The sequence below is a fragment of the Podarcis raffonei genome, chromosome 2 (assembly GCF_027172205.1).
Source record: "Podarcis raffonei isolate rPodRaf1 chromosome 2, rPodRaf1.pri, whole genome shotgun sequence".
NCBI lineage: Eukaryota > Metazoa > Chordata > Lepidosauria > Squamata > Lacertidae > Podarcis > Podarcis raffonei.
The window spans coordinates 83,658,898-83,681,266 of NC_070603.1; the positions used below are offsets into that span (position 1 = coordinate 83,658,898).

General features: G+C 41.3%; 1 protein-coding gene across 2 annotated transcripts in view; it reads right to left on the minus strand.

Moving 5' to 3' along the window:
- IL17RD (interleukin 17 receptor D) overlaps window positions 1-22,369 on the minus strand; it is a 58,660-nt gene that overhangs the window by 9,308 nt on the left and 26,983 nt on the right. For both annotated transcript variants that reach the window (XM_053377871.1, XM_053377870.1), the window contains exons 2-7: window positions 12,687-12,744; window positions 11,031-11,156; window positions 3,479-3,597; window positions 2,716-2,836; window positions 1,840-1,884; window positions 1,587-1,738 (exon numbers count right to left, since the gene is read on the minus strand). In XM_053377871.1, coding sequence (XP_053233846.1) covers window positions 1,587-1,738; window positions 1,840-1,884; window positions 2,716-2,836; window positions 3,479-3,597; window positions 11,031-11,156; window positions 12,687-12,744 — 621 coding nt within the window. The remainder of the gene's footprint in view (window positions 1-1,586; window positions 1,739-1,839; window positions 1,885-2,715; window positions 2,837-3,478; window positions 3,598-11,030; window positions 11,157-12,686; window positions 12,745-22,369) is intronic.

Genomic DNA, 22,369 nt, shown 5'->3' on the forward strand with positions numbered 1-22,369 from the left:
CTTGTAAAATTTAAAACCAACTTTCACTCTCAAAAAAATAACATGCATGTATACTGATATATGATCGAAACACTGTGGTGTATGTCTGTGCTATCAAGTACTTTGCATGCTGCAGTACTAAAGTCTAAATACTGTATTATCCTATTCTACGTGGATCAATCCAATGTGAATAGAAATAACTGCTAAGATCCCATTGTTGTGGCACAGGATGATTGAAAGAGATCCAAGTTTTGCACAGTGGGCATGATCCAGGCAATATTGAGCACTTTCAAATCCCATTGATTTCAATGGAGAAGTCGGGCACCCAGTGAAATATATCCTATTGAAAAAACCATTGCATTCAAATATGTTTTAACTTTGGTGGGAGCATTCCCAATGGGTTTTCCTAGTTAGAAATTCCTGGGAGCAACGTAGCATATTCTCCACTCAGCTGTAATAATCAGTGAACCTCATCCCAGAAAGTTCACTTTAAGTACACTGATGAGGACAGCAACCCCGCACTCATATTACATCACACTCAAGAGATACACTGGCAGCAGGTCTGCTTTATCCAGAACACAATCTGGGAGGGAACATGCAATTTGGAAAACAGAGGGGCGAAATGACAGGTGCATGAACACAGTTCCTGGAAATTCTACCACTCTTCCCTAATCAGAGGCCATGCTGCTGCTGATGCCAAATGATGTCCACAAACAGAGGGAGCCAGTCCACACAGGCCAGTCCATTTAGAGAGAAGTATGGCACCAGATCTAGGACTGGCAAGCTGTTTTGCCATTGAAATGGGTGCCCATAACTCTGCCCTCATTCATCCACTCCACCAGTGTGCTGGGTGCATAGATTCTGTGTGCCTGTTGAGATGCAGCATGTTTTTCATTTCATCAGCATAGTGGAGCTTCTGCTGAATCCTACTGCTCTTCAGCCAATGTTAACTCCTATACAAGTCGTACCTTGGTTTTCGAACAGCTTAGTTCTCAAACGTTTTGGCTCCCAAATGCTACAAACCCGGAAGTGAGTGTTCCGGTTTGTGAACTATTTTTGGAAGCCGAACATCCGACAAGGCTTCCATGGCCTCCGATTGGCTGCAGGAGCTTCCTGTAGCCATTCACTTTGGTTTCCGAACGTTTTGGAAGTCGAATGGACTTCCGGAACGGATTCCGTTCGACTTCCAAGGTACGACTGTATTTAGGAACTGTGCCCTAAATCTGCTGGAGATTAGGTCCGCCAGCACAGAGCTGTTAACACTTAACTATCAGTTAGTCAAATTTATTTGCTAAAAAGCCTTGGGCACCACTAAACTACAATCAATCAACCTGTGCGATACATTTTAACATAGATGAGCCCCAGCACATTGGGCCCTGTTTCATGCAGTAAAATTTTGTCTGGTCTGTTGGAATGCTAGAACAAATATAGAAACCATGTGACATATTTATGCCTATCAACCAGTACGGAAGATTTTTATTTGTTCTGCTCAAAAAGGAAACTGTCTAAAGAATCTCTTTCAAAAACTTGTCCCTACAGGAATTTTATGCTTAACAGTTTCATGTACAGAGCATTGTGAACCATGTTATAAATCATGCTCAGCCAACCTGTTTGCAAGTCTTCTGTTTGAAGTGTCCTTCGTTTTTAAGTTTGTAGTGCAGATAATAATATCTGAATCCAAAATTATGCGGTGCATGGTCAAAAGACACATGCATATTAAAGCCTTGCTGGGTAACGTTCAGATTCCTTGGCTTCCAGACTATCAAGGAAGAGATATTTAAACATTAATTACTATTTTAGGAAAAACTCTTAATTATACAATCTTCATTTAAGGAATGCTGAGTAAATATTTCCACTTACAAGGTTTGCAGGCTAAGTTTTCTGGCTGCAGTAGCAATTCACAGGCTAGCAAGGGAAAAAAACAATAATGGATTCTTTAAAACTCAGGTTTTACAAATAAGTATACATCCTTCCTTTCATCCTTGATGAGTCCAGGTTGAGTTATAAAATGGTATATTATATCACAGGCTTCAGAATGTCAAAGAATTATTTATCTGTTACCTGCCTAGAGTCCTTGGAATAAGGCAGGTCAAGGATTCCAACAAATAGCTTACACAAATATAGCAATTTCCCATAAATTTGCTGGGCATCATATAAAAAGCAGGACCTCCTTTACACCAGCAAGTCATGTGACCCTCACTAAGTGAAGAAGAGGAAAAACAGAACCCCAGGGTCTCTTAACAATTGCTTAATTGTAGCATCAAGCAATGATAGCATCAAGCTTTGAAAAAATAGATGTCAGACAATCAGGTTACTCATAGGATGGCTGAAATTGTCATTTGAATCTTATCCTGATAGGTGACAAGCAGAGGCACAACCTTATGATGCTATTTTACCTTCCTAAAAGAAATTGCTATTTTACCTTCCTAAAAGATGCTATTTTACCTTCCTAAAAGAAATCATGGGGAGATGGGGGGGGGGCAGAGCAATCTGAATGCCATTAAATGAACTTATTATTTTGATACATTATTGATACATTATTAATGAATCAAAACATTTCTTAGCACTTCCTGCGATTCCCATTCCCATCTTTCTTTCCAAGGCCTCCAAATTTATTTGAAGTAGATTTTAGCTGGAAGTGGAAACTTCGGCGTTTCAAGTTGCTACCTGCTTTCCTTAAGACGCAAGACACAGGTACCTTTAAAAGCAGAAAGCTGCCATTGCCAATGCACTTACGCCGAGTTCTGAAGAAAAATGGGTGGTAGTTGCTTTCGTTCTTAATGGATGGGAAAGGGACAACCTTCACAAAGTAGTCAGTTTCAAATTTCAGATTGAGAAAAGACTGAGACTCCACTCCCTGCAAATGGTTGGGGGAGGGGGGGAGAGAAAGAGAAGATAGAAATTAAAGCCCATCAGTAACGTATTTTAAAGCTTGCTGCATGGTCACTTGAGTGCAAGTAGGTTTATTTGCCATCTTTCTTCTTTGCAAGTGCTTTGAAGCACATGGGAACCAAAAGGGGACTAGACCCCTTACTTTTTCGAATGACTTAATTAACTACTCTCTTAAGGAGGGCACAGGCCGGTTCATGATTTTACAGAAACTAGGGTTGGTGGGAGTCAGGAGTTTGTAAAAGCCTCTCTCTCATAAAGTGCTGGTTCTTGGTATAAACACAAGCTAGAAGTCTCTTAGCTTGTCCCATAATATTCTGATCAGAAGCAAACACCCCCCGCCCCCCGCAAAGTAGTCATACACTTTCCTTCTGGCACTTCATAAAACTATTTCCTTGCTGCAAAGAGGTAAGCAGGGGAATTTTCAAAGAGTAGTATGCTCTGCTCTGATAAAAAGAGAGAAAATGTGTTCTAATAATCAAGGTCACGTGTACCAAGAAGCTCCACTAACTTCAAATAGGTTTCTCATAGAATAATAGTTCTGGATTTTTTATCTGAATTATTCAACACTTTCTAAAAAAATACTATTTCCTTAAAATATACTACTTACAGTCCATTTATAACTTGAATTCAGCTGCTTTGGGTCTTTTAAGACCAACTGTTGACATTGTCTTCCCTCTGATTTTAACTCTTCAAGTATTACTCGAAATCCCTTCAGAAATTCAATACCTGCATACATTTAAACAAAAATCAAATACATATTTAAAGGCTGGATGTGTATGTGTGTTTTATATACAATGGATATATATTCATCAGCTGGTTCCTCCCATGTGAACTTCCCCTCCAAAAAAACTTTGTACAGTGGTACCTCGGGTTAAGTACTTAATTTGTTCTGGAGGTCTGGTCTTAACCTGAAACTGTTCTTAACCTGAAGCACCACTTTAGCTAATGGGGCCTTGTGCTGCTGCCGTGCCGCCGGAGCACGATTTCTGTTTGCATCCTGAAGCAAAGTTCTTAACCTGAAGCACTATTTCTGGGCTAGCGGAGTCTGTAACCTGAAGCGTATGTAACCTGAGGTATCACTGTACTATTAATGGTGCATCATATGAAAAAGCCACACTACAGTGGTTCCCATAGCGTTGAGCTAATGCTGGAAGAGGCTCTGTGATATTAAAATGCCTGGTGCCAACATGCAACTAACCGTATTTTTCTTTTTTAATGTAGCACGTGTAGCACAGAATAGCACATGTAGCCCCTCTATCTTACTTTTAAAAATTTGCTAGATGATGAGCACAAGCTGCGCTTACATCCTGCTCAGAGACAGGCAGCCACAAAAGCTGTCTGACCTTGGCACACAGCCAAGGCATTTGGATGCCAGGCCTGTGTCCCTGAGCATGTGCTGAGGAGCACTTGAGAGCACCTCTCATGAACAGCAAACCTGTTAGGATATTTCCGTTCCACCTTAAAAGGGAGCAGGATGTTTGTATAACAGCCTGCGTAAGTTCCTGTCTCACAGGATGTTTATGTTGTAAGTTCGTTTCGTTTTTGGCTGTTTTGCCTGAGCAGTCGGAGCAGACGGTCATGATTTCTTTGTTCTGACCAACGCCTAATAAACTGTAAATATGCATGTTCTGCTCTCATGCTGTGCAACTTCTGTTGTGTGAATTCTGCTGATAGAGTGTGCACAAGTCCAAGAATGTGGCTATCTTTTCTTGAGGCTTCGTGTCGCTATAACTGCTAGATACTGCGTGACTAAGGGAGGTCGATGGATCGTCCGGCACCGAGCTGGGGGCTCAGATGGATTCTATCTCCCTGGCAGTATCCCAACAACAGGTTTCGGGCCCAGATTCACGGCACTTGCAGGAGAGTAAGACAGCGACAGACTGCTGAAAGGTATGTTGGAAAAGCGAAAGCAGAGGTTTTTCTGTTTGCCGCGGAAGAAGGCCTTTGATGTCCGGCAAAGACTAATTGGCCTGGGAACCGAGCCAAGCAGGCATCGTGATTTATGGGCTGCCGAGATAAGAAGTCTTAGAACGCATAAAGGCTCACGGCTAAAGTAAAAAGCTGGAATGGAGTTTTTCCAAGCCTCTGAAGCTGCTGAGTGTCCTAAATTAAATCGGGACAATTATGAGACCTGGGCAAGATGGTGTGAGAGTTTGCTGCGTCAGTTTGGAGTCTGGCATACTGTATTTGAGGCCACTCCAGTTCCTCGGACAGAGAAATGGCAGGGCCAGGATTCGAAGGCCATGGATATTATTGTCTTATCTGTCTCTCTGGAGGAAATAAAGACGCTTGCTGGAAATCTCACGGCACGTGACATGTGGGATGCTTTGAAAAAGGCCCACCAGCCAATAATCCCAGCCCAGGGTTTGGATGCATCAGAGGTCCTGGCTGTTTCCCAGAATGCTAGTGAATGCACGGATGCCGAGGGCACCGGTTGCAAGCTGCAGGGGGAGCTGACTGTGATGTCATCCCAGGCAGCATTCCAGCCTCCAGGGGGAGCCAAGGAGTCGGCAGCTGAGAGCTCTGTTTCTCGTGAGAACCAAGGTCAGAGCCTTTGCAGAGGCCGGAAGACCAGATGTAAACAGAGCAAGATGCTTGCAGGTGGCCAGGAGCGGGGGGGCAAGTTGCAAAAGCCCACGCCAGTGGAAAACAAGGCTATGTTAGCTGGCACAGCTCCACCAAAGGCTAAAGGCAAGTCTGATGGCCAGGAGCAGGGGGGCAAGTTGCAAAAGCCCTCGCCAGTGGAAAACACGGCTATGTTTGCTGGCACAGCTTCACCAAAGGCTAAAGGCAAGCTGCAAAAGCCCACGCTGGTGGAAAACAAGGTTTTGTTTGCCAGCAAATCTGCTTCGAAGGGGAAGGCCAGGTTTATTGTTGACTCTGCGGCCACGCGCCATCTCACCAAAGACCGCCATCTGTTCATCTCCTTCACACCTCAAGATGGAGAGGTCCAGCTGGCTGATGAAAGGACTTTGTAAGCTACAGGAGTTGGGACTGTGAAACTTGAAAGTCTGCATACTACGATTTGTAATGTACTTTTTGTTCCAGGAGCTGCGGACAATTTGCTTAGTGTCCCACAGCTAAATCGGCGTGGTTTTGAAATTACCTTCAAGAGGACTGTCTGTGTCATCAGAAAAGGCAAAGAGGACATTTTGCATGCAAAGTTGATGGATGGTTTGTTCTGTCTAACTTATGATGACAATGGTGTTGCTATATCTAATGCTGATACTTGTTGTGTTGCACAAACTAACAAGGTTCTTCATGCAGGATGCATTCACGATGCACATCGCAGATTTTGTCACCTCTCTTGGCAAGCGCTAGCCAAGATGCCTGAGTTGGTTGAAGGTTTGAACATCAAACCCTGTAAGTTTCACATGAAATGTGTCTCTTGTGCAGAGAACAAGGTGAAGGTTGCTCCAAAAGGCAAGGAGTCTAGCAGGCAGGCTTCCAAACCCTACCAGCTAGTTCACGCAGACCTGGTAGGTCCTCTAGCGCCCTCTTTGGGAGGAGCAAGGTACTTCATGGTTCTAATTGATTCTTTTTCCAGGTACATTCATGTGTTTATGCTCGAGCAGAAATCGCAAGCATTTCCTAAGTTCAAGGCATTCTGTGCTTGGTTGGAGAATGCTCACGGTAAACGTATTGGGTGTCTGTTTACTGATCGAGGCGGGGAATTCACTTCTCAGCAGTTTGAAGCTTTCCTGACTGAGAAGGGAATCCAGCATGACTTGTCAACGCCTAGATCGCCATGGATGAATGGGCTTGCGGAGAGAGCAAATCAAACGTTGCTGCAAGGAATAAAAACCTTGTTGCATGATGCCAACCTCCCTGAGAAGTTTTGGGGGGAGGCTCTCTCGAATTTTGTTTACAGTTTTAATCACAGACTGTCATCACCTATTGGCTGCACTCCCTATGAGAAAATGTTTGGTAAGAAACCTAACGTCAAGCACATGAAAATCTTTGGTTCTGACATGTGGGTACACACCCCACAAAGCAACAAGCTTGGGAAGCGTGGGGCACATGGTTTGTTCATGGGGTACGAAAAAGGTGCATACAGAGTATGGATGACTAACTCTAAATCCATAAAGTTCACAAGGAGTGTTGAGTACAATCCTAAGTGGGGGGAAAATGTGGGAATTTTCCAGAGTTATCCAGAGGAGGATGAAGGTGATGTGAAGAAAGCAGATCATGCTGAGAAAGCTGAGGAAACTGAGGATGATGATGATGATGATGATGATGATGATGATCAGAGTTCGGATTCCAGTTCAGTGGGCGGCGCTGCTGCTGCTGTCAGTGACAGTGATGACACAGCAGACTACAAAAGCGCAAAGGCCTCAGTCAGACCGTCTGATGAGTCTGACAATGAACTGGAAGAACCACTGTTCACCATTGGTCATTTTTCTCCTAAGAAGGAGGAGATGAGTCCAGAAGACTTGCGTCTGGTTCGCAGGTCTGAAAGGGCGACCAAAGGCAAACCTCCAAAGAGATTTGCTGATGAGTTTGCTAAGATGGCAACTGCTGTTCTTAGTAGCTCGGAGAAGGTGTGGGAACCTTCTAGCTTCAAAGAGGTCCAGGAGTTAACCTCTAAAGATGCTGAGCCTTGGCTTAATGCCATGAAGGCTGAAGTTGATTCCTTAAACAGGAACCAGACTTGGGAACTGGTACCGGTAGTCCCAGGAATGAGACTGGTTGGCAGCAAATGGGTCTTCAAGGCCAAGACAGACCAGAATGGCAAGGTTGTCAGACACAAAGCCAGATTGGTTGCCAGAGGTTTTTCACAGGTACCAGGGCAGGATTACCACGAGACCTACTCACCCACGGTCAAATATGAGAGCATTCGGCTGATGCTCAAGATCGCTGCGGAGGAGAAAATGCATGTTTCCCATCATGACATTAATACAGCTTTTTTGTACGGGATTCTGGGGGAGGAGCTGTACATGCTTCCACCTGACGGGATGCAGATACAGAAGGGAATGGTCTGTAAACTGCGGAAATCCTTGTATGGTCTCAAGCAGAGTGCCAGGTGTTGGAACACAAAACTCACTGAAACGTTGCTTTCTCTAGGTTTTCACCAGGGCAAAGCAGATCCATGTGTGTTTGTCAAGGAGGAGGGGCAAAACAAACTGTATTGTTTATGTTTTGTTGATGATCTTCTGATGTTTTGGAAGAATCAGGCTTTCTACCAAAGCACCCTAGCTCAGCTGAAGGAGCACTTTGACATGAAGGATCTTGGTGAGGTATCCAACTATCTTTCTCTGCAGGTGGAGAGGGACCAAGCAGGTAATTTTCTGGTACACCAAACACAGAAAATTGCTGATGTATTAACCAGGTTGAATTTGGTTGATGCAAACCCAGCAGACACACCGATGGTGACAGGTTACCAGGTAGACAGTACTGCTGAAGCGTTTTCTGACACAACGCTGTACAGATGCATTCTAGGCAAGTTGAATTTCATTGCTAGATGTTCAAGACCTGACATTGCTGTAAGCACTAACCTGCTGAGCAGACATGCTAACAATCCTACTGTTCAGGATTAGAAAGCTCTGAAGCGCATAGCCCGCTATTTGAAAGGGACTATGCACTACAGGCTGAGGTTCACCAGTCAGAAGACTGGAGGTCTTGAAATCTTTGCAGATGCAAGTTTTGGAAGTGACACCACGGATGGTACAAGCACTTCTGGAGTATGCTACATGTACAACCACTGCCTGTTTGACTGGTTGTGCAAAAAGCAGACGACAGTTAGCCTAAGTTCCTGTGAAGCAGAACTCAATGCTCTGTCATTTTCACTCATGGATTGTGAATGGTTGATGCAACTGTTTAAGGACATTGGGGTTTCTGTGAAATGTCCTATACAAGTGTATCAAGACAATAGATCTTGTTTGGCTTTGCTGAACTCAGAGAGTTGCAAGCAAAGAACCAAGTACTTGCAGATTAAGCTACATCGTGCAAGAGAGTGTATTCAGAAAGGACTCATTCAGGTGTCCTACATGCCAGGAAATGAAATTCCTGCTGATCTGTTGTCTAAGGTTGTTAACAGAGAACAACTGAAGGTTTACGCACAAAGGTTGCAATTGGGTTGAACCACAGGTACTACAGGTTACACGGAAAGGGGGAGGATGTTAGGATATTTCCGTTCCACCTTAAAAGGGAGCAGGATGTTTGTATAACAGCCTGCGTAAGTTCCTGTCTCACAGGATGTTTATGTTGTAAGTTCGTTTCGTTTTTGGCTGTTTTGCCTGAGCAGTCGGAGCAGACGGTCATGATTTCTTTGTTCTGACCAACGCCTAATAAACTGTAAATATGCATGTTCTGCTCTCATGCTGTGCAACTTCTGTTGTGTGAATTCTGCTGATAGAGTGTGCACAAGTCCAAGAATGTGGCTATCTTTTCTTGAGGCTTCGTGTCGCTATAACTGCTAGATACTGCGTGACTAAGGGAGGTCGATGGATCGTCCGGCACCGAGCTGGGGGCTCAGATGGATTCTATCTCCCTGGCAGTATCCCAACAAAACCGTGCCTCCAAAGTACAATTCAACTTTAAAGAGCCCCAGGCCTCAAGCTTGGGGACAGGAAGAAAGTGCAAAACACCCACTGAATTTCAGAAGTGTTCAAAGTGGCTACAGTTCTGAAAACAACTGAAAACGTCAGATGAAATCTGGTTTGGATGAGGATCGTGTTAAAAATGGTTACAAGGCTCAGAAACAAGGGTGGGTTTTGTCTTTTTGTTTTTAAGACAAGGTGCTTTGCATAACTGGCCTACAAACTGTCTTGTAAATCACACACACTTCAGAAGAAAGGCTAAGTTTGCAATCTACAGTGCTTATACCATTCATGAACAAAACAGATTCTTAGTAAGAGGTTGGGGTGAAAAGCGAATCTAAGCACAGCGCCTGATAACTGTTTGTGTTTATAAAGACTGGGGGACACTCCCATAGCCCAAAAGTACTTAAACCAAAACTGGATTACCATAGTTTAACTCTGGATATTTGTTGAGTTTGAATGCAGGTTTCGAAACATACACACACACACAAACACACACACACAAATATCTTATTTCAGGGCTCTAAATGATCTTGCAATGGGAAATACAAATGAGCCACCCACTGTGTTCTTAACATTTAGAGGAACAAAAGCAGTGTTTGTGCTAACATATAGACCATGAAAGAGAAGAGTTAACGGGCTCCCTGTTACCTGAGATCCTTCAACTACAGTTCTCTCTTGATGCTTTCAGAAGGATTAACCTCTGATCATTACAAGAGAAAGCACCAAGCTTTGTATCCCGTGGAGATTGGATGCAGCCAAACCTGCAGCTGCAGATTACCAATTCAGTAACTCTGCACTCTTCGAAGCATTGAGTATCACTTCCACATTCCTTCTCTCTATCTGCTCATTGTTTTCAATTCAAAATTCATCAGTGGTAAGCTGCATGTTATCAAGCTTTAGACATTTTTCTATTTCCACAAAATATATTTACTAATTCTTCAGCAAAGTACATTTCTATAATCAGTTCATGACCTCAGCCCTTTTCAAAGGCTAACAGGTTTAAACACACACTGAAAGACACAATTGTTCTGTAAGGTGTATCCCTGCATTGAATTTTGTTTATAAATGCTGTTTATACTTTCCATACTTTATTCTTGGAAGGTACAAGAATTCACTAAAATCTATTTCCAATTAAGCATGTCTCAAATCACAATTTTAAATGGAAAGCAGGAGAGGCACAAACAATCTATCCTAGAGGGAGATGAATCAAATTATGCACCTTTAAGAACCAGTGATTTTAATAGGAGAGGGTTAAACATGCTCCCAACCATTAAAACCTAATCTGGGCTGAAACTGATTTTCAAAGGACTTCTTAGAGATTTAGCAATTGTACAGAACTTGCCATTTTTAAAAAAATGGCGAGAGTACCATTTCAAACATTGCAAATGTCCTTCAAGTTAGCGCTTAGTTTAGCTTATTTGGACAGCCTGCGGCTTTTTTCCTAACAAATTTTCTCAAGTTTCTAGCCCAAATTTTAGGGGGATTAATTTCAGGAGATTTGAGAAGAACCGGAGGGTGACAATAACAATTCTACTTGGAGCGTCCATGAACAGAAGTAATCAACTAATTGCTACTACAAAGGGCACATGAGCACAATTTCTTTTTTATTCTACTTACCAATGGGATTTGCTGTCCACAGTATTGTCACGGCAACTTGATCAGAGCATGCATACTGGCTAATAGTGATGTTCTGTACATCACCAATTACATGCTTTCCCAGTGAGCTCAAATAAGGAGTACAGTCTAAAGAAAGAACAATCGGGTGAAATACATTTAATCCAGGCCTTACGCAAAGACACATTCACAAGCTTAGCCAATATACTTTTTTAAAAGAAGTTCTGCAGAAGATGTTCCTGCTATCTATCAAGCCTCATAATTCTGTTCTCTAGATGACTGCTCTGAGATCACCACCATGATATAACTATAAATTAGTGAAAGCTCCTATTCTGCTGCACAATTCAAATGAAGGACAGCAAGAGCTTCCTATTAGCAAAAATAGAAACCTGTCTTTTAATAGGAAGTTTTGAGCAAGAGCTTCCTGCAACATCTGGATCAAATTAATAGCTAGCTTTCCATTTTTGGATTCCTGTTGCTAAGGCTTTATGCTCAAAAATGAGAATTTTATTCCATTACTTTTGATTTCTTTTCAGAAGAACAAAGAACAGATTTTGGGTAAATAAATCTTTTGTCCTTGACAGAAAATAGCTTTTAAGAATACTGACTATGGAAAGGTGGAAAAAAGGTATCCATGGTCCACATTAGAAATAAACCATTAATGACAAAATTTTATAGACCATGAGATAGGGTCCAATGTTAACAAGGAAACACAATTCAGCAAGAAATAACATTGTAAATTATTCACTTTTATGGGGTTAAATGTGGGTGGATCGTAGCCTGGCTCTCTAGTCTCTGTTATTTCCTCATCGTGGTGAAGGCTGTAGTCTTTGTGAAATACCCTGTATGCAGCAACTACAATAGTGAGAGTATGCAAGAATGGCTCCCTTGGACTTCCTTTCTTCCAAAACCCAACCAAAGATCCAGTAAAAACCAGTATCATCTGCCTTATTTGCATAAGCATGCCATAGCATGTCAGTAGCTTAAAGCCCTTTAATTCTCTTCTCTGTGAACAAGTGTGCTGCTGCAGTTAGAGCACCATCACTAGTGAGATCCAGCAGGCTTCTTTCCATTCTAGATGAGCAACGTAAGACAATTCTTATTCAAACAGGCATCCCTCAGTTACCAGAGCTCTCTGAATTTTACTGTTTTGTTTATTTGTTCTGGTGAGGTTGTTTTTTATTGATTTATCATTTTAATCGTCTTTGTTGTTACAAACTGTGTTTGTACACTGCTTTGAATGCTTTGTTTTGCAGAAAGGTGGGTTATAAATGACATGAAATAAATGGCTGGGGAGGCGAGTTTTGGGTAGACAAACATTATGCATACACAGTTTTTTATGTTGTTACCTGTAACAGGCCTACATTAGGTGCATTAACCTCTGGCCCTCCAAATGTTGCAGGAATATAACTCCCATGATGAGATCATTGACAAAGCTGGCTAAGGCTGATGCCCGACAACGTCTGGGAGATTAGCCACTCTGCTCTAAATAATTAGATTAACTAAATAAAATGTGCTAATTCAACAATTCTCTATTATCACTGTTGATTTTTTTTAAGAAATAGATTGCTCCAATACATGATGTTAAAAACTAATTTAATACATTAACAAATGAAATGAGTAAACGTGTTTCCAGAGGAAACAGGAAGGAGAACTTACTGTCATACTTAAAGGTGATATTAAGTAACCCGGGATTCTTCCCAATTGGCGATAAAGCCTACAGAGAAACAAGAGAAAAGTTTGTTGTACACTAATTACTTTGAATTTGAAGATAACTTGGACTCAGCTCACACATGAATTTATTTATTTGGCTCTTCTATCTCTGATGTCTTTAGCTGAACGTTAACTGCCTCCATTGGAAAGCATTGTGCTTCAAGTGATCTTTTGTTAGGAGTACCTGTCCAGATCAGAAGTCAGGAAGAAACCAAGTAAAAGTATGAAATCCATACAACTGTGATAGCTATTTAATGCATTTAGGTTGCACACATAGAATCAAGAACATGTGAAAAATTAGCTACACACACACACACACACACACACACACACACACACACTTATTCTTCAGATAAATAAACAAATGCTTGCACAGAACAAGCTTAACTGAGATTAAAGTAGTGTTGTGATAGAATAATTTGGGAATGAGGCACATCAGCACTTGAAGACTCTTCAGTAAAGAAAACTGCATTTTCAGACATCTGAATTTGCAGCCTACACAGAATATCTACCCTTGTTCCAACACTTTGAACATCTTGTACTACCACTAAAAATTGATACTCAAGAATGAATAATGAAAATAATAGCTATATTATCTAACTACAGTTGACTATTTCCTTTCTTTCACAAAGCTTTTGCAAAACCTGCCTGGGCAGCTTCTTTAAACCACCCCTCAGCACTATTCTTGGCCTCTATAATTGCGGTAGGAAAACCAAGCACGGTTTTCTATTCTCTCAGTACAATCAATGGATTAAATTCATTCCCTACCTCCTACAGAGTTGCAACACAAGTGAATTTAGGTGTGGAACTCCAGGCTAAAAGTTTGTTTTTCACTTTAAGAGGCTTTTCATCCTGTGGGAATGTATTGGAGAACTGTTCTGAGTGATCCTGCATTTCAGCTTCCAGCCATTCCACGTTAAAATTTAAATCAGCTGCTGATCAGACATTCACTGTTTATAAAGCACTAATACCTGACCAATTATGACTATTTACTGGGTTGGGATTTTACTGTTCAAGCATTGCTTTAAGATGCCAGATACTCTTACTAGCTCAGAGGAAAAATGTTATCCATTTTAGCAGGATGCCAATTTTAAAAGCATTCCATATTTTCTAAAGCCATGTGGTGAGAGTAATGGTTAGAGCATCAGACTAGGACCTGAGAGACCCCACTAAAGTCCCAACTCAGCTATCAAGCTCACTGGATGACCTTGGGCCAGTCACAGCCTCTCAGCCTAACCTACCTAACAGGGTTGTTGTGGGGGGTTAAATGAAGAGGAGGAGAACCATGTACACCACCTCCAGCTCCTCTGAGAAAAAGGTGGGATATAAATGCAATAAATAAAATAAAATGAATAAAACATGGAAAATCAAACTTCTGGCAGTATTAGGTTACAAATGACTACTAATTGTGCTCACAAAACATGTAGAGGAATCCCAATGAGATATAATTATTATTTATTACTCAGCAATCCTCTGTAAGTTCCTCCCAAGGGATGTATGCTAATAGGTGTATAGTTACAAAGCAGAGAAGGAGAAACCTTTCTAGTCTGAGAGCCACATTCACTCAAATGTACAGTAGTACCTTGGGTTAAGAACTTAATTCATTCTGGAGGTTCGTTCTTAACCTGAAACTGTTCTTAACCTGAGGCACCACTTTAGCTAATGGGGCCTCCTGCTGCCGCCGCCACACAATTTCTGTTCTCATCCTGAAGCAAAGTTCTTAACCCAAGATACTATTTCTGGGTTAGCAGAGTCTGTAACCTGAAGCGTTTATAACCTGAAGCATCTGTAACCCGAGGTACCACTGTAGTCTTCCGGAGCCATATGTCAGTGGTGGACAGAGCAAGGGGTGGAACTCTTACCCACTACATTCCAGCAGCCAAACAAGAGTCGGTGGTTTCTACATAGGCAAGCAAGAGGAATGCATAGTCACGCTATCTCTACCTCAGCCTCCATTCAGTCCTCTTCTTATAAAGCAGGAGCAACAAGCTATGCAAGGCACAGTGTGGGTTTCAGTAGCCGTGTGAAACATATTGGTCTTGCTTTGGGGACAATTGTGTCTCTACTGTCTTAGCAACAGAAGCACAAGTTTAACAGTGGAACCTTGGTTCTCGAACAAACGCCTTGGTACTCGAACATTTGGGCTTCTGAATGCCGAAAACCCGGAAATAAGTGTTCCGGTTTTCAAACGTTTTTCGGAACCCAAATGTTTGATGCGGTTGTCGGCTATTGTTTCCAGGGCGCCAATCGGAAGCCACGCCTTGGTTTTCGAACCTTTTGGAAATCGAACAGAGTTCCGGAACGGATTACATTCGAGAACCAAGGTTCCACTGTAGTATCAAGTGGCTCCAATGCAGAGTGTAGTATAACCAACTACTTGCATCTTGGGCTGCTAGGGCTGTCATCCAGGTTGGATGCTTCAACAGCCAGCCGACAAGTGTGTCTTTCCAGTGCAAGGGATTAGGCCACCTGCCATGTAATTTCTATACTACATGTTTTGGCCCACAGGCAAAAAAGCATTTCCACCCCTGGTCTATCCTGATGGTACAGTGGCTCTCTAGAATCTCTCTCAGTCTCGCTACCTAAAAAACCTTATACAGTAGTCATACCTCAGGATGAATACGCTTCGGGTTAGGCAAATTCGGGTTGCGCTCCGCAGCAACCCAGAAGTAATGGAGCACGTTACTTTTGGGTTTTGCCCCGCGCGCATGTGCAGACGTCAAAATGACGTCACGCACATGCGAAGAAGCACTGAAACGTGACCCGCGCACACGCACGGACACGGGTTACGTTCGCATCCCGAGGTACCACTGTAACGAGAGACTGAACCTGGAGTGAAAAACACATACTTCACCACTCAGCTATGGCCTATCCCCCAGTCCTTCATAGGGGTTTAAGCAACTGCAAAACCATGGTGTGTATCAATTAGACACGCTCCTGCAAATTTGCAGGAGGCCATGTTTGGTAACAGTGCTGCACTAAACAAAAGGATTCTGTATCATCAGAAGCATGTATAAACCTGCAGTGTTGCTCACCAACTTTAAAAGTCAAAAGCAGGTGTAGGGAAGGGAAAACAATGCATCCGGCTGTAATTAGCATCTGAGTCAAATCTCTTTTAAGGAGATGTAAACTGCTACTTAAAGGATCAAAACAGATACTGTTTAGTGCTTTCAGAGTGCACCTTGTAATCTGGCTACCCTGTCTAGTTGCCTTTTCATTTGCTTATCTTATCTTTAGGTTTGAGCATATCAAGTTTAAAAAGGTTTCCTGAAACAGGAAGGAGGCAAAATTACCTCCCAGTAGTCTCTTCTGTTGTCGCTAAATTATGCCTTGTTAGAAGCAGATGAAAACCTTTTCAGTCATTTACTACTAAACAAGAACATAGGCCAGCCACAAAAAGGGTGGGGGAAATGTTTTTACTACCGTGGGTTTGTTGTTGGCCTATGGTAAACTCATCCACTTTATGTTACGAGTGCTTGCCACAGAGAACATAGGCCATATAGTGGTCAGGACTGAATTAGTTGCTGTGTGAAAGCACCATACAATCTGCATCAATCCCCTGATGATAAATCCAGGGCCTAGTTAGTAGGAAAACACACTGCTGAAAAAGGAGAAAGAACAAGGTGAGCTATACTGCAACACTGAATACTATTTGGTGTCAAGAGCAATGCCCATTCTCACAATCCCCTCTATACATGACAATGCAGCCTTGAGTCAACATGTGCAGCTTAGCAAAGGTCCTCTTTGTTAGTCTCCTCAGGTTAAAGTATTCTGCATTCATAACTGCCTCAGCACATGTGAGGGTCCTGTGAGGGTCTGGCCCTGCCAGGCAGCAGGGTGAAGAAGTGATTTTGCTTCAGGAGGCACCCTGAGGAGAATTATCGGTCTCTGAATGGTGCAGCAAGGCTTCTTTAATGTGTTGGGCTGAGAAGGGTGTGGGTGTTTTAAAACCACAACAGCTATACACCAAGCCAAGCAGAGTCAGAAGAACTGACCTTTCAAAATGTGCTACCACCGTACTTAGGTAGCACTGTGCTATCCATTTCACTTCTGTTGGTTTATGTATTGTTTTTCTGCCTTTAACTTCCTGCCCCAGGTGATTCAGAACTTTAAAATACCAAAGGATGACAAAAGAGAACATTTAAACACCAAGTGCAGAAAATAGAGCAGGTAGTAATTAAAATAAATCAAAAGCCTAACAGAATAGCCTGTGCATACACCAAGCACTGAAAACAGCTGGCCTCCTGCAAATAGTCCTGGGAACTGTAGTTTGCTCCACAGAGCTACAATTTTCAGAAATCTTAAACTGCAGTTCCTAGGATTGTTTGGGAGCAGTCATGCTTTTCATTAGGTCCTAGCCCTAAAAAGCAGCTTATCAAAATTAAATCTTTTGAAAATATTTATTGGTTACGGTTATATCCCACAATCTCTACAAGAAGTTCAAGCTGGTGTCTATGGTCCTCCCCTTTTTTGATTTTATGCTCACAATAACCCTGGAGGTAGGTTTAGCTGAGAGACGGTGACTGGCCCAAAATCATGAATGACTATTAAGGGCTGAGTTTGTTTACACTTCGTTTTCAATCTGGATATGAATGCCTCTTTATACTACTTTAATGGCTAGTGTTTTGCAATATACTGAGAACTTTATAAATGCTCTACCATTTGTCCCAACTCTCTTCTGAATGACTTCAACTACTTTAGTTAGCTATTATTCCCAAATTGAAAATACAGAATTCTAGCTCAACCCTTTTCATAACTTTGTTGAGTTGATGGAAGAAAGGTGGAAGATAAACAAAAGAAAATAAATACATTTTCAAAAGCATTCCAACATGAAAGCATACGTGAAGTATTGTTGTGATTCATTCGAACAGGACCTGCTGCCAGAAGTCCTAAGAACAACAATTGCAATTTATTTGCAAATGAGGCCCACTTGAAATGTTGCTATTTTAGTTATTATTATTTTTTTGGTATTCAGGATGAAAGTGCCAGGTATATACTATTTGGCCCCAAGCCTCTGCAACACAGCCAGAGGCCTAACTAATGAATAAGGACCTTAAATTGGCCAATGGCTAAACTAATAAGTGCCTATCTGTTATGGTCATTTCCTTTATAAGCTTTGAACTTGAAAGCATACTACTTTGTTCCCCAAGCATATGAGTTTAATAAAACACCTACAGACACATGGGCTTGAAATTCAAACTACCACGCAGCTACACTATTTAATTAGCTCGCAATTAAGACTTGTTTCAGGTATATCTTACTTTAACTATAAATGTAAATGTATTGCCTCGGGACTGCACAGCCTGTCAATTAGCCACTAACATTAGTTGAACTTATGGGCAGCTTTTAATTTGTTCCGATTATTGCTGAAAAGCAAGTCTCTCTTGCCTGGGGCTTTTGCTATAAAAATCCTTTGGTCTACACACCAGAACTGAGAGGTAACACACACACACAAAATGAATTGACCCCAAGTTTCATTGAGTGGGAAACAATCCTCTGAGTTTTAGGAGTATGCTAGCTTAACAGAAGTTGAAATACTAGCTACAAAAGCTTGCAAACAACAATGCACTTGACAGTCTATAACGCAGAATGATAAATGATAGTGTTATGTAAACAGTGTGAAGAAATTACTTGTAAAGGCTAATAAACGGATATAATCAGTAACTGGTACACAAAACAGGTCAATTTCATGAAGGCCAATCCATGCAGATTCAAAACGCAAACGATTGAAATCAGGCAGCAGAACCTATGGTATAAATTGTACCTCACTGTGAAGCCACAAAGAGTTGTATAATTTTGCCAAATATCAAATTCAACAAGAAAAAAAACCATCAAGAGAGTGTACCTTCCTGTAAGACAGCTAAATTGACTCTGTCCATTTTTATGGGGCAGAAAACAATAGGGTTTTTTTTTATTAAATGAATAAATTGTTGCTGTTTTTAATTGTTTTGTTTTATATTGTGTACTTTTTCCTGGAAGTCTCCTTGATCTTTTTCAAACAAGTCATCTGAGAAATATTAAGAGCAATAATAATATTCACCAGGTCTTATATCTCATCAGTATATGCATGTATGGTTGTAAACTAGCCATAGTTCACTGAACCATAACTTCGTAAACATCATTCGGCTCCTCCATGATAATATGACAGCAACAATCACAGATAACAGTGGCTCTCAAAATGAACCTTTCACAGTGGGATCAGGTGTTAAACAGGGTTGTGTTATTGCCCCAACTCTATTCATTATTTTTATTGCCATGATCCTACACTTTGTTGAAGGGAAACTCCCCACCAGAGTAGAAATCATATATTGAACAGATGGAAAGCTCTTCAATCTGAGCAGGCTGAAAGCAAAGAGAAAGGTTACCGTAACTTCTGTCATAGAGTTTCAGTATGCTGGTGACAACGTAGTGTGCGCATGCTCAGGGGATGACCTCCAAACCATCTTAAATATATTTGCAGAAGCTTACGAAAAGCTTTGCCTATCACTCAACATCCAATAACCAAAAGTGCTGCACCAAAAAGTTCAAAATAACCCCTCTGCAGCACCACAAATCCAACTCAGTGGTGTAACATTGGAAAATGTTGATCACTTCTCCTACCTAGGCAGTTATCTTTCCACAAGGGCCAACATTGATGCCGAAATCCAGCATCGCCCGAGCTCTGCGGGTGCGGCTTTCTCCCGACTGAAGTGCAGAATGTTTGAGGACCGGGACATTCGCATGGAAACCATAATGCTTGCTTACAAAGCTATTGTACTACCAACCTTACTATATGCTTGTGAAACATGGACCACTTACAAATGCCATCTCCAACTCCTCAAAAGATTCCATCAACGGTGTCTCCGAAAAATTTTACACATCACTTGGGAAGACAGGCAAACTAATATCAGTTTACTGGAAGAAGCAAAGATCCCCAGTGTTGAAGCAATGATTCTTCAACATCAACTTCGTTGGACTGGTCATGTTGTGCGGATGCCTGATGATCGTCTTCCAAAACAACTACTCTATTCTGAACTTAAAAATGGAAAGTGTAATGCTGGTGGTCAACAAAAGAGGTTTAAAGACTGTTTCAAGGCAAATCTTTAAAAATGTAGTATAAACACCGACAACTGGGAAACACTGGCCTGCGAGCGCTCCAGTTGGAGAACAGTCTTTACCAAAGGTGTCATGGGCTTTGAAGACACTCAAATGCAGGACGCAAGGGAGAAACATGCTAAGAGGAAGGCACGCTTGGCAAATCCACACCATAATCAACTCCCACCCGGAAACCAATGTCCCCACTGTGGAAAGACATGTGGATCCAGAATTGGCCTCTGCAGTCACTTACGGACACATTGTTAAAACCATGTTTATGGAAGACACTCTTACTTGGTGAAGAAGAAGAAGAAGGTGGTACATTTATTACCAATGGACATGACTTGTAACCCAGAATTATAAGTGTCCAAAGTAAAAATAATGGTTTTCCATTCCTTGCCAAATAATAGATTCTGGAATCAGAGATCTAAAGCAAAGTTCCCATTAAATTTCAGATGTGCTGGCTCAGTATTAATCATTTATCTAGACCTGCTAACCTCTAAGCCAGTGAATCATGCACAAAACAAGGTTTCAGTCACTTGAGCAAAGATCCTTAAGCATAAACCATTTCAGGGCCCACAACAGGAAATCCCTGACTTTGTTCACTGAACTTACTCTCTAGAGCAGCTACTGACTCAGAAACAAAGTGAAGCATCATGGAAAAGGAGTTAAGCTGGCTAGAGCCTAAGGAGTTATTCACATTCCAGCTTCTCAATTTGAATGCCAAATGAAATTATACCGCATTTTTTCAATAAAAGGTGTTGCTTCTCATATTCTTTCATTTCAGGAGGGAATTTATCTATAGCAACTTAATTCAGGTCCCCTTTCTAACCAATATGAAGTGAGTCGGTGAATTACTAATACAGTGGTACCTCAGGTTACATACGCTTCAGGTTACATGCGCAGCAGCAGTGGGAGGCCCCATTAGCTAAAGTGGTGCTTCAGGTTAAGAACAGTTTTAGGTTAAGAACGGACCTCCGGAACGAATTAAGTACATAACCAGAGGTACCACTGTAGTTCCTACCTTTATCAATCAGGAAAAAGAACCAATTAGTTTATGTGATCAATGTTTTCCTAAGGCCCAATATCAGAAAAATCTGTGTTATTTTGTACTTTCAGATTTGCCACAAATAGTATCCTATGTCGCTAAAGGAGCCCAAAGCTGCAGTTCTACACTTCAGATGTTATACTTCCCATAATGTGTGTGTGTGATTTCGTTTTCAGATTAGAGTAACAATGAAAGAACAATAGTCCAACAACAAACAACCATCCAAAGAAAACTCAACAAGAGATTGAGGTTTATCACAATGAAGCGTATTTCGACTGTACAAGATTACATCAAACCTCAAGTTACATCAAACAGACTCTTCAAAAAGAAAAGGTGTAAACTCTAGACCCATTCCAATATTACAAATTCATCCCATGTAAAGTCACAAATATTAAATAATGCAGAGAGACAGGCACAAAGACATGCCATCAGTTTTAACATCCTTATTAAACACATAGATCTGTGCCTGCACTAATTATAGATTGGGTCTTAGAGGTAGGAAATCACTACCCCGCAAAGCATAGCCTGTGCACCAGACCAAGACAGCAATCACAATTTATCCTTCATATGTTGTTAATTAGCATGCATATGTTCCTAATTTCATGCTCCCACAAGGCAAACTGAAGGAAACAATTGGTTTTGAGTTTGAACACAAAGAAAGAAATAATCAATATTACTTGCAAGCGCTATTTAATAAACTGAAGGCTTTATTATTCAAATTGTCAAACTCTATGAAGATAGCTCAGGTTGCTGAAATATTTGATAGAAATGTTTATATAAATTAATGTTAAATGCTGTATTTTGGCTAGAGTAGTGCCTTAAAAAAAGGAATGCCAGACTAACCTCCTAACACACACACACATACCGGTATATACTTCAACTAAGTTGTAGCCACTTTCTTCCTCTCAGTGTATCGCCACCCTCACTTTACTCAAACTTCTGCCATTGTTTTAAATTATCACTTTTCCTGTTGTAGCATCTACTCCAACCTGACTTCATGTAAAACTGGGATTGTGATGTGGCACTACAATGTGGGCTGCATGCAATGACATTCTTACATTTTTATTATATGGAAAGATATTGAAGTTTTATCTGTGATACTCTATTAAATCAGAAGTAATCAATCACTTAATGTTGTAACTATCAAATAAAGGACATGCATGTGCGTGAAACAAGTTTTACCCACTCTTCTGCAGCAGGCCTATGATAGTCACTGTGCAATACACACATTTTCTGGTCACACAGACTTTTAAAGATTATTTTTAAATTATTAAATAAAGGCTATTATCCACACATGCACAAAGAGAAAATTGCCTGTAATTATCGATTTAGTATATACCGTATTTTTCGCTCTATAACACGCACCCGACCATAACACGCACATAGTTTTTAGAGGAGGAAAACAAGAAAAAAAATATTCTAAACAAAATAGTGGATGTATGATTTTTGTGGTTCATGCTGTGGCCACAGACATGTGATCTGACAGTGAGTTTGGAGTAGCCCAATG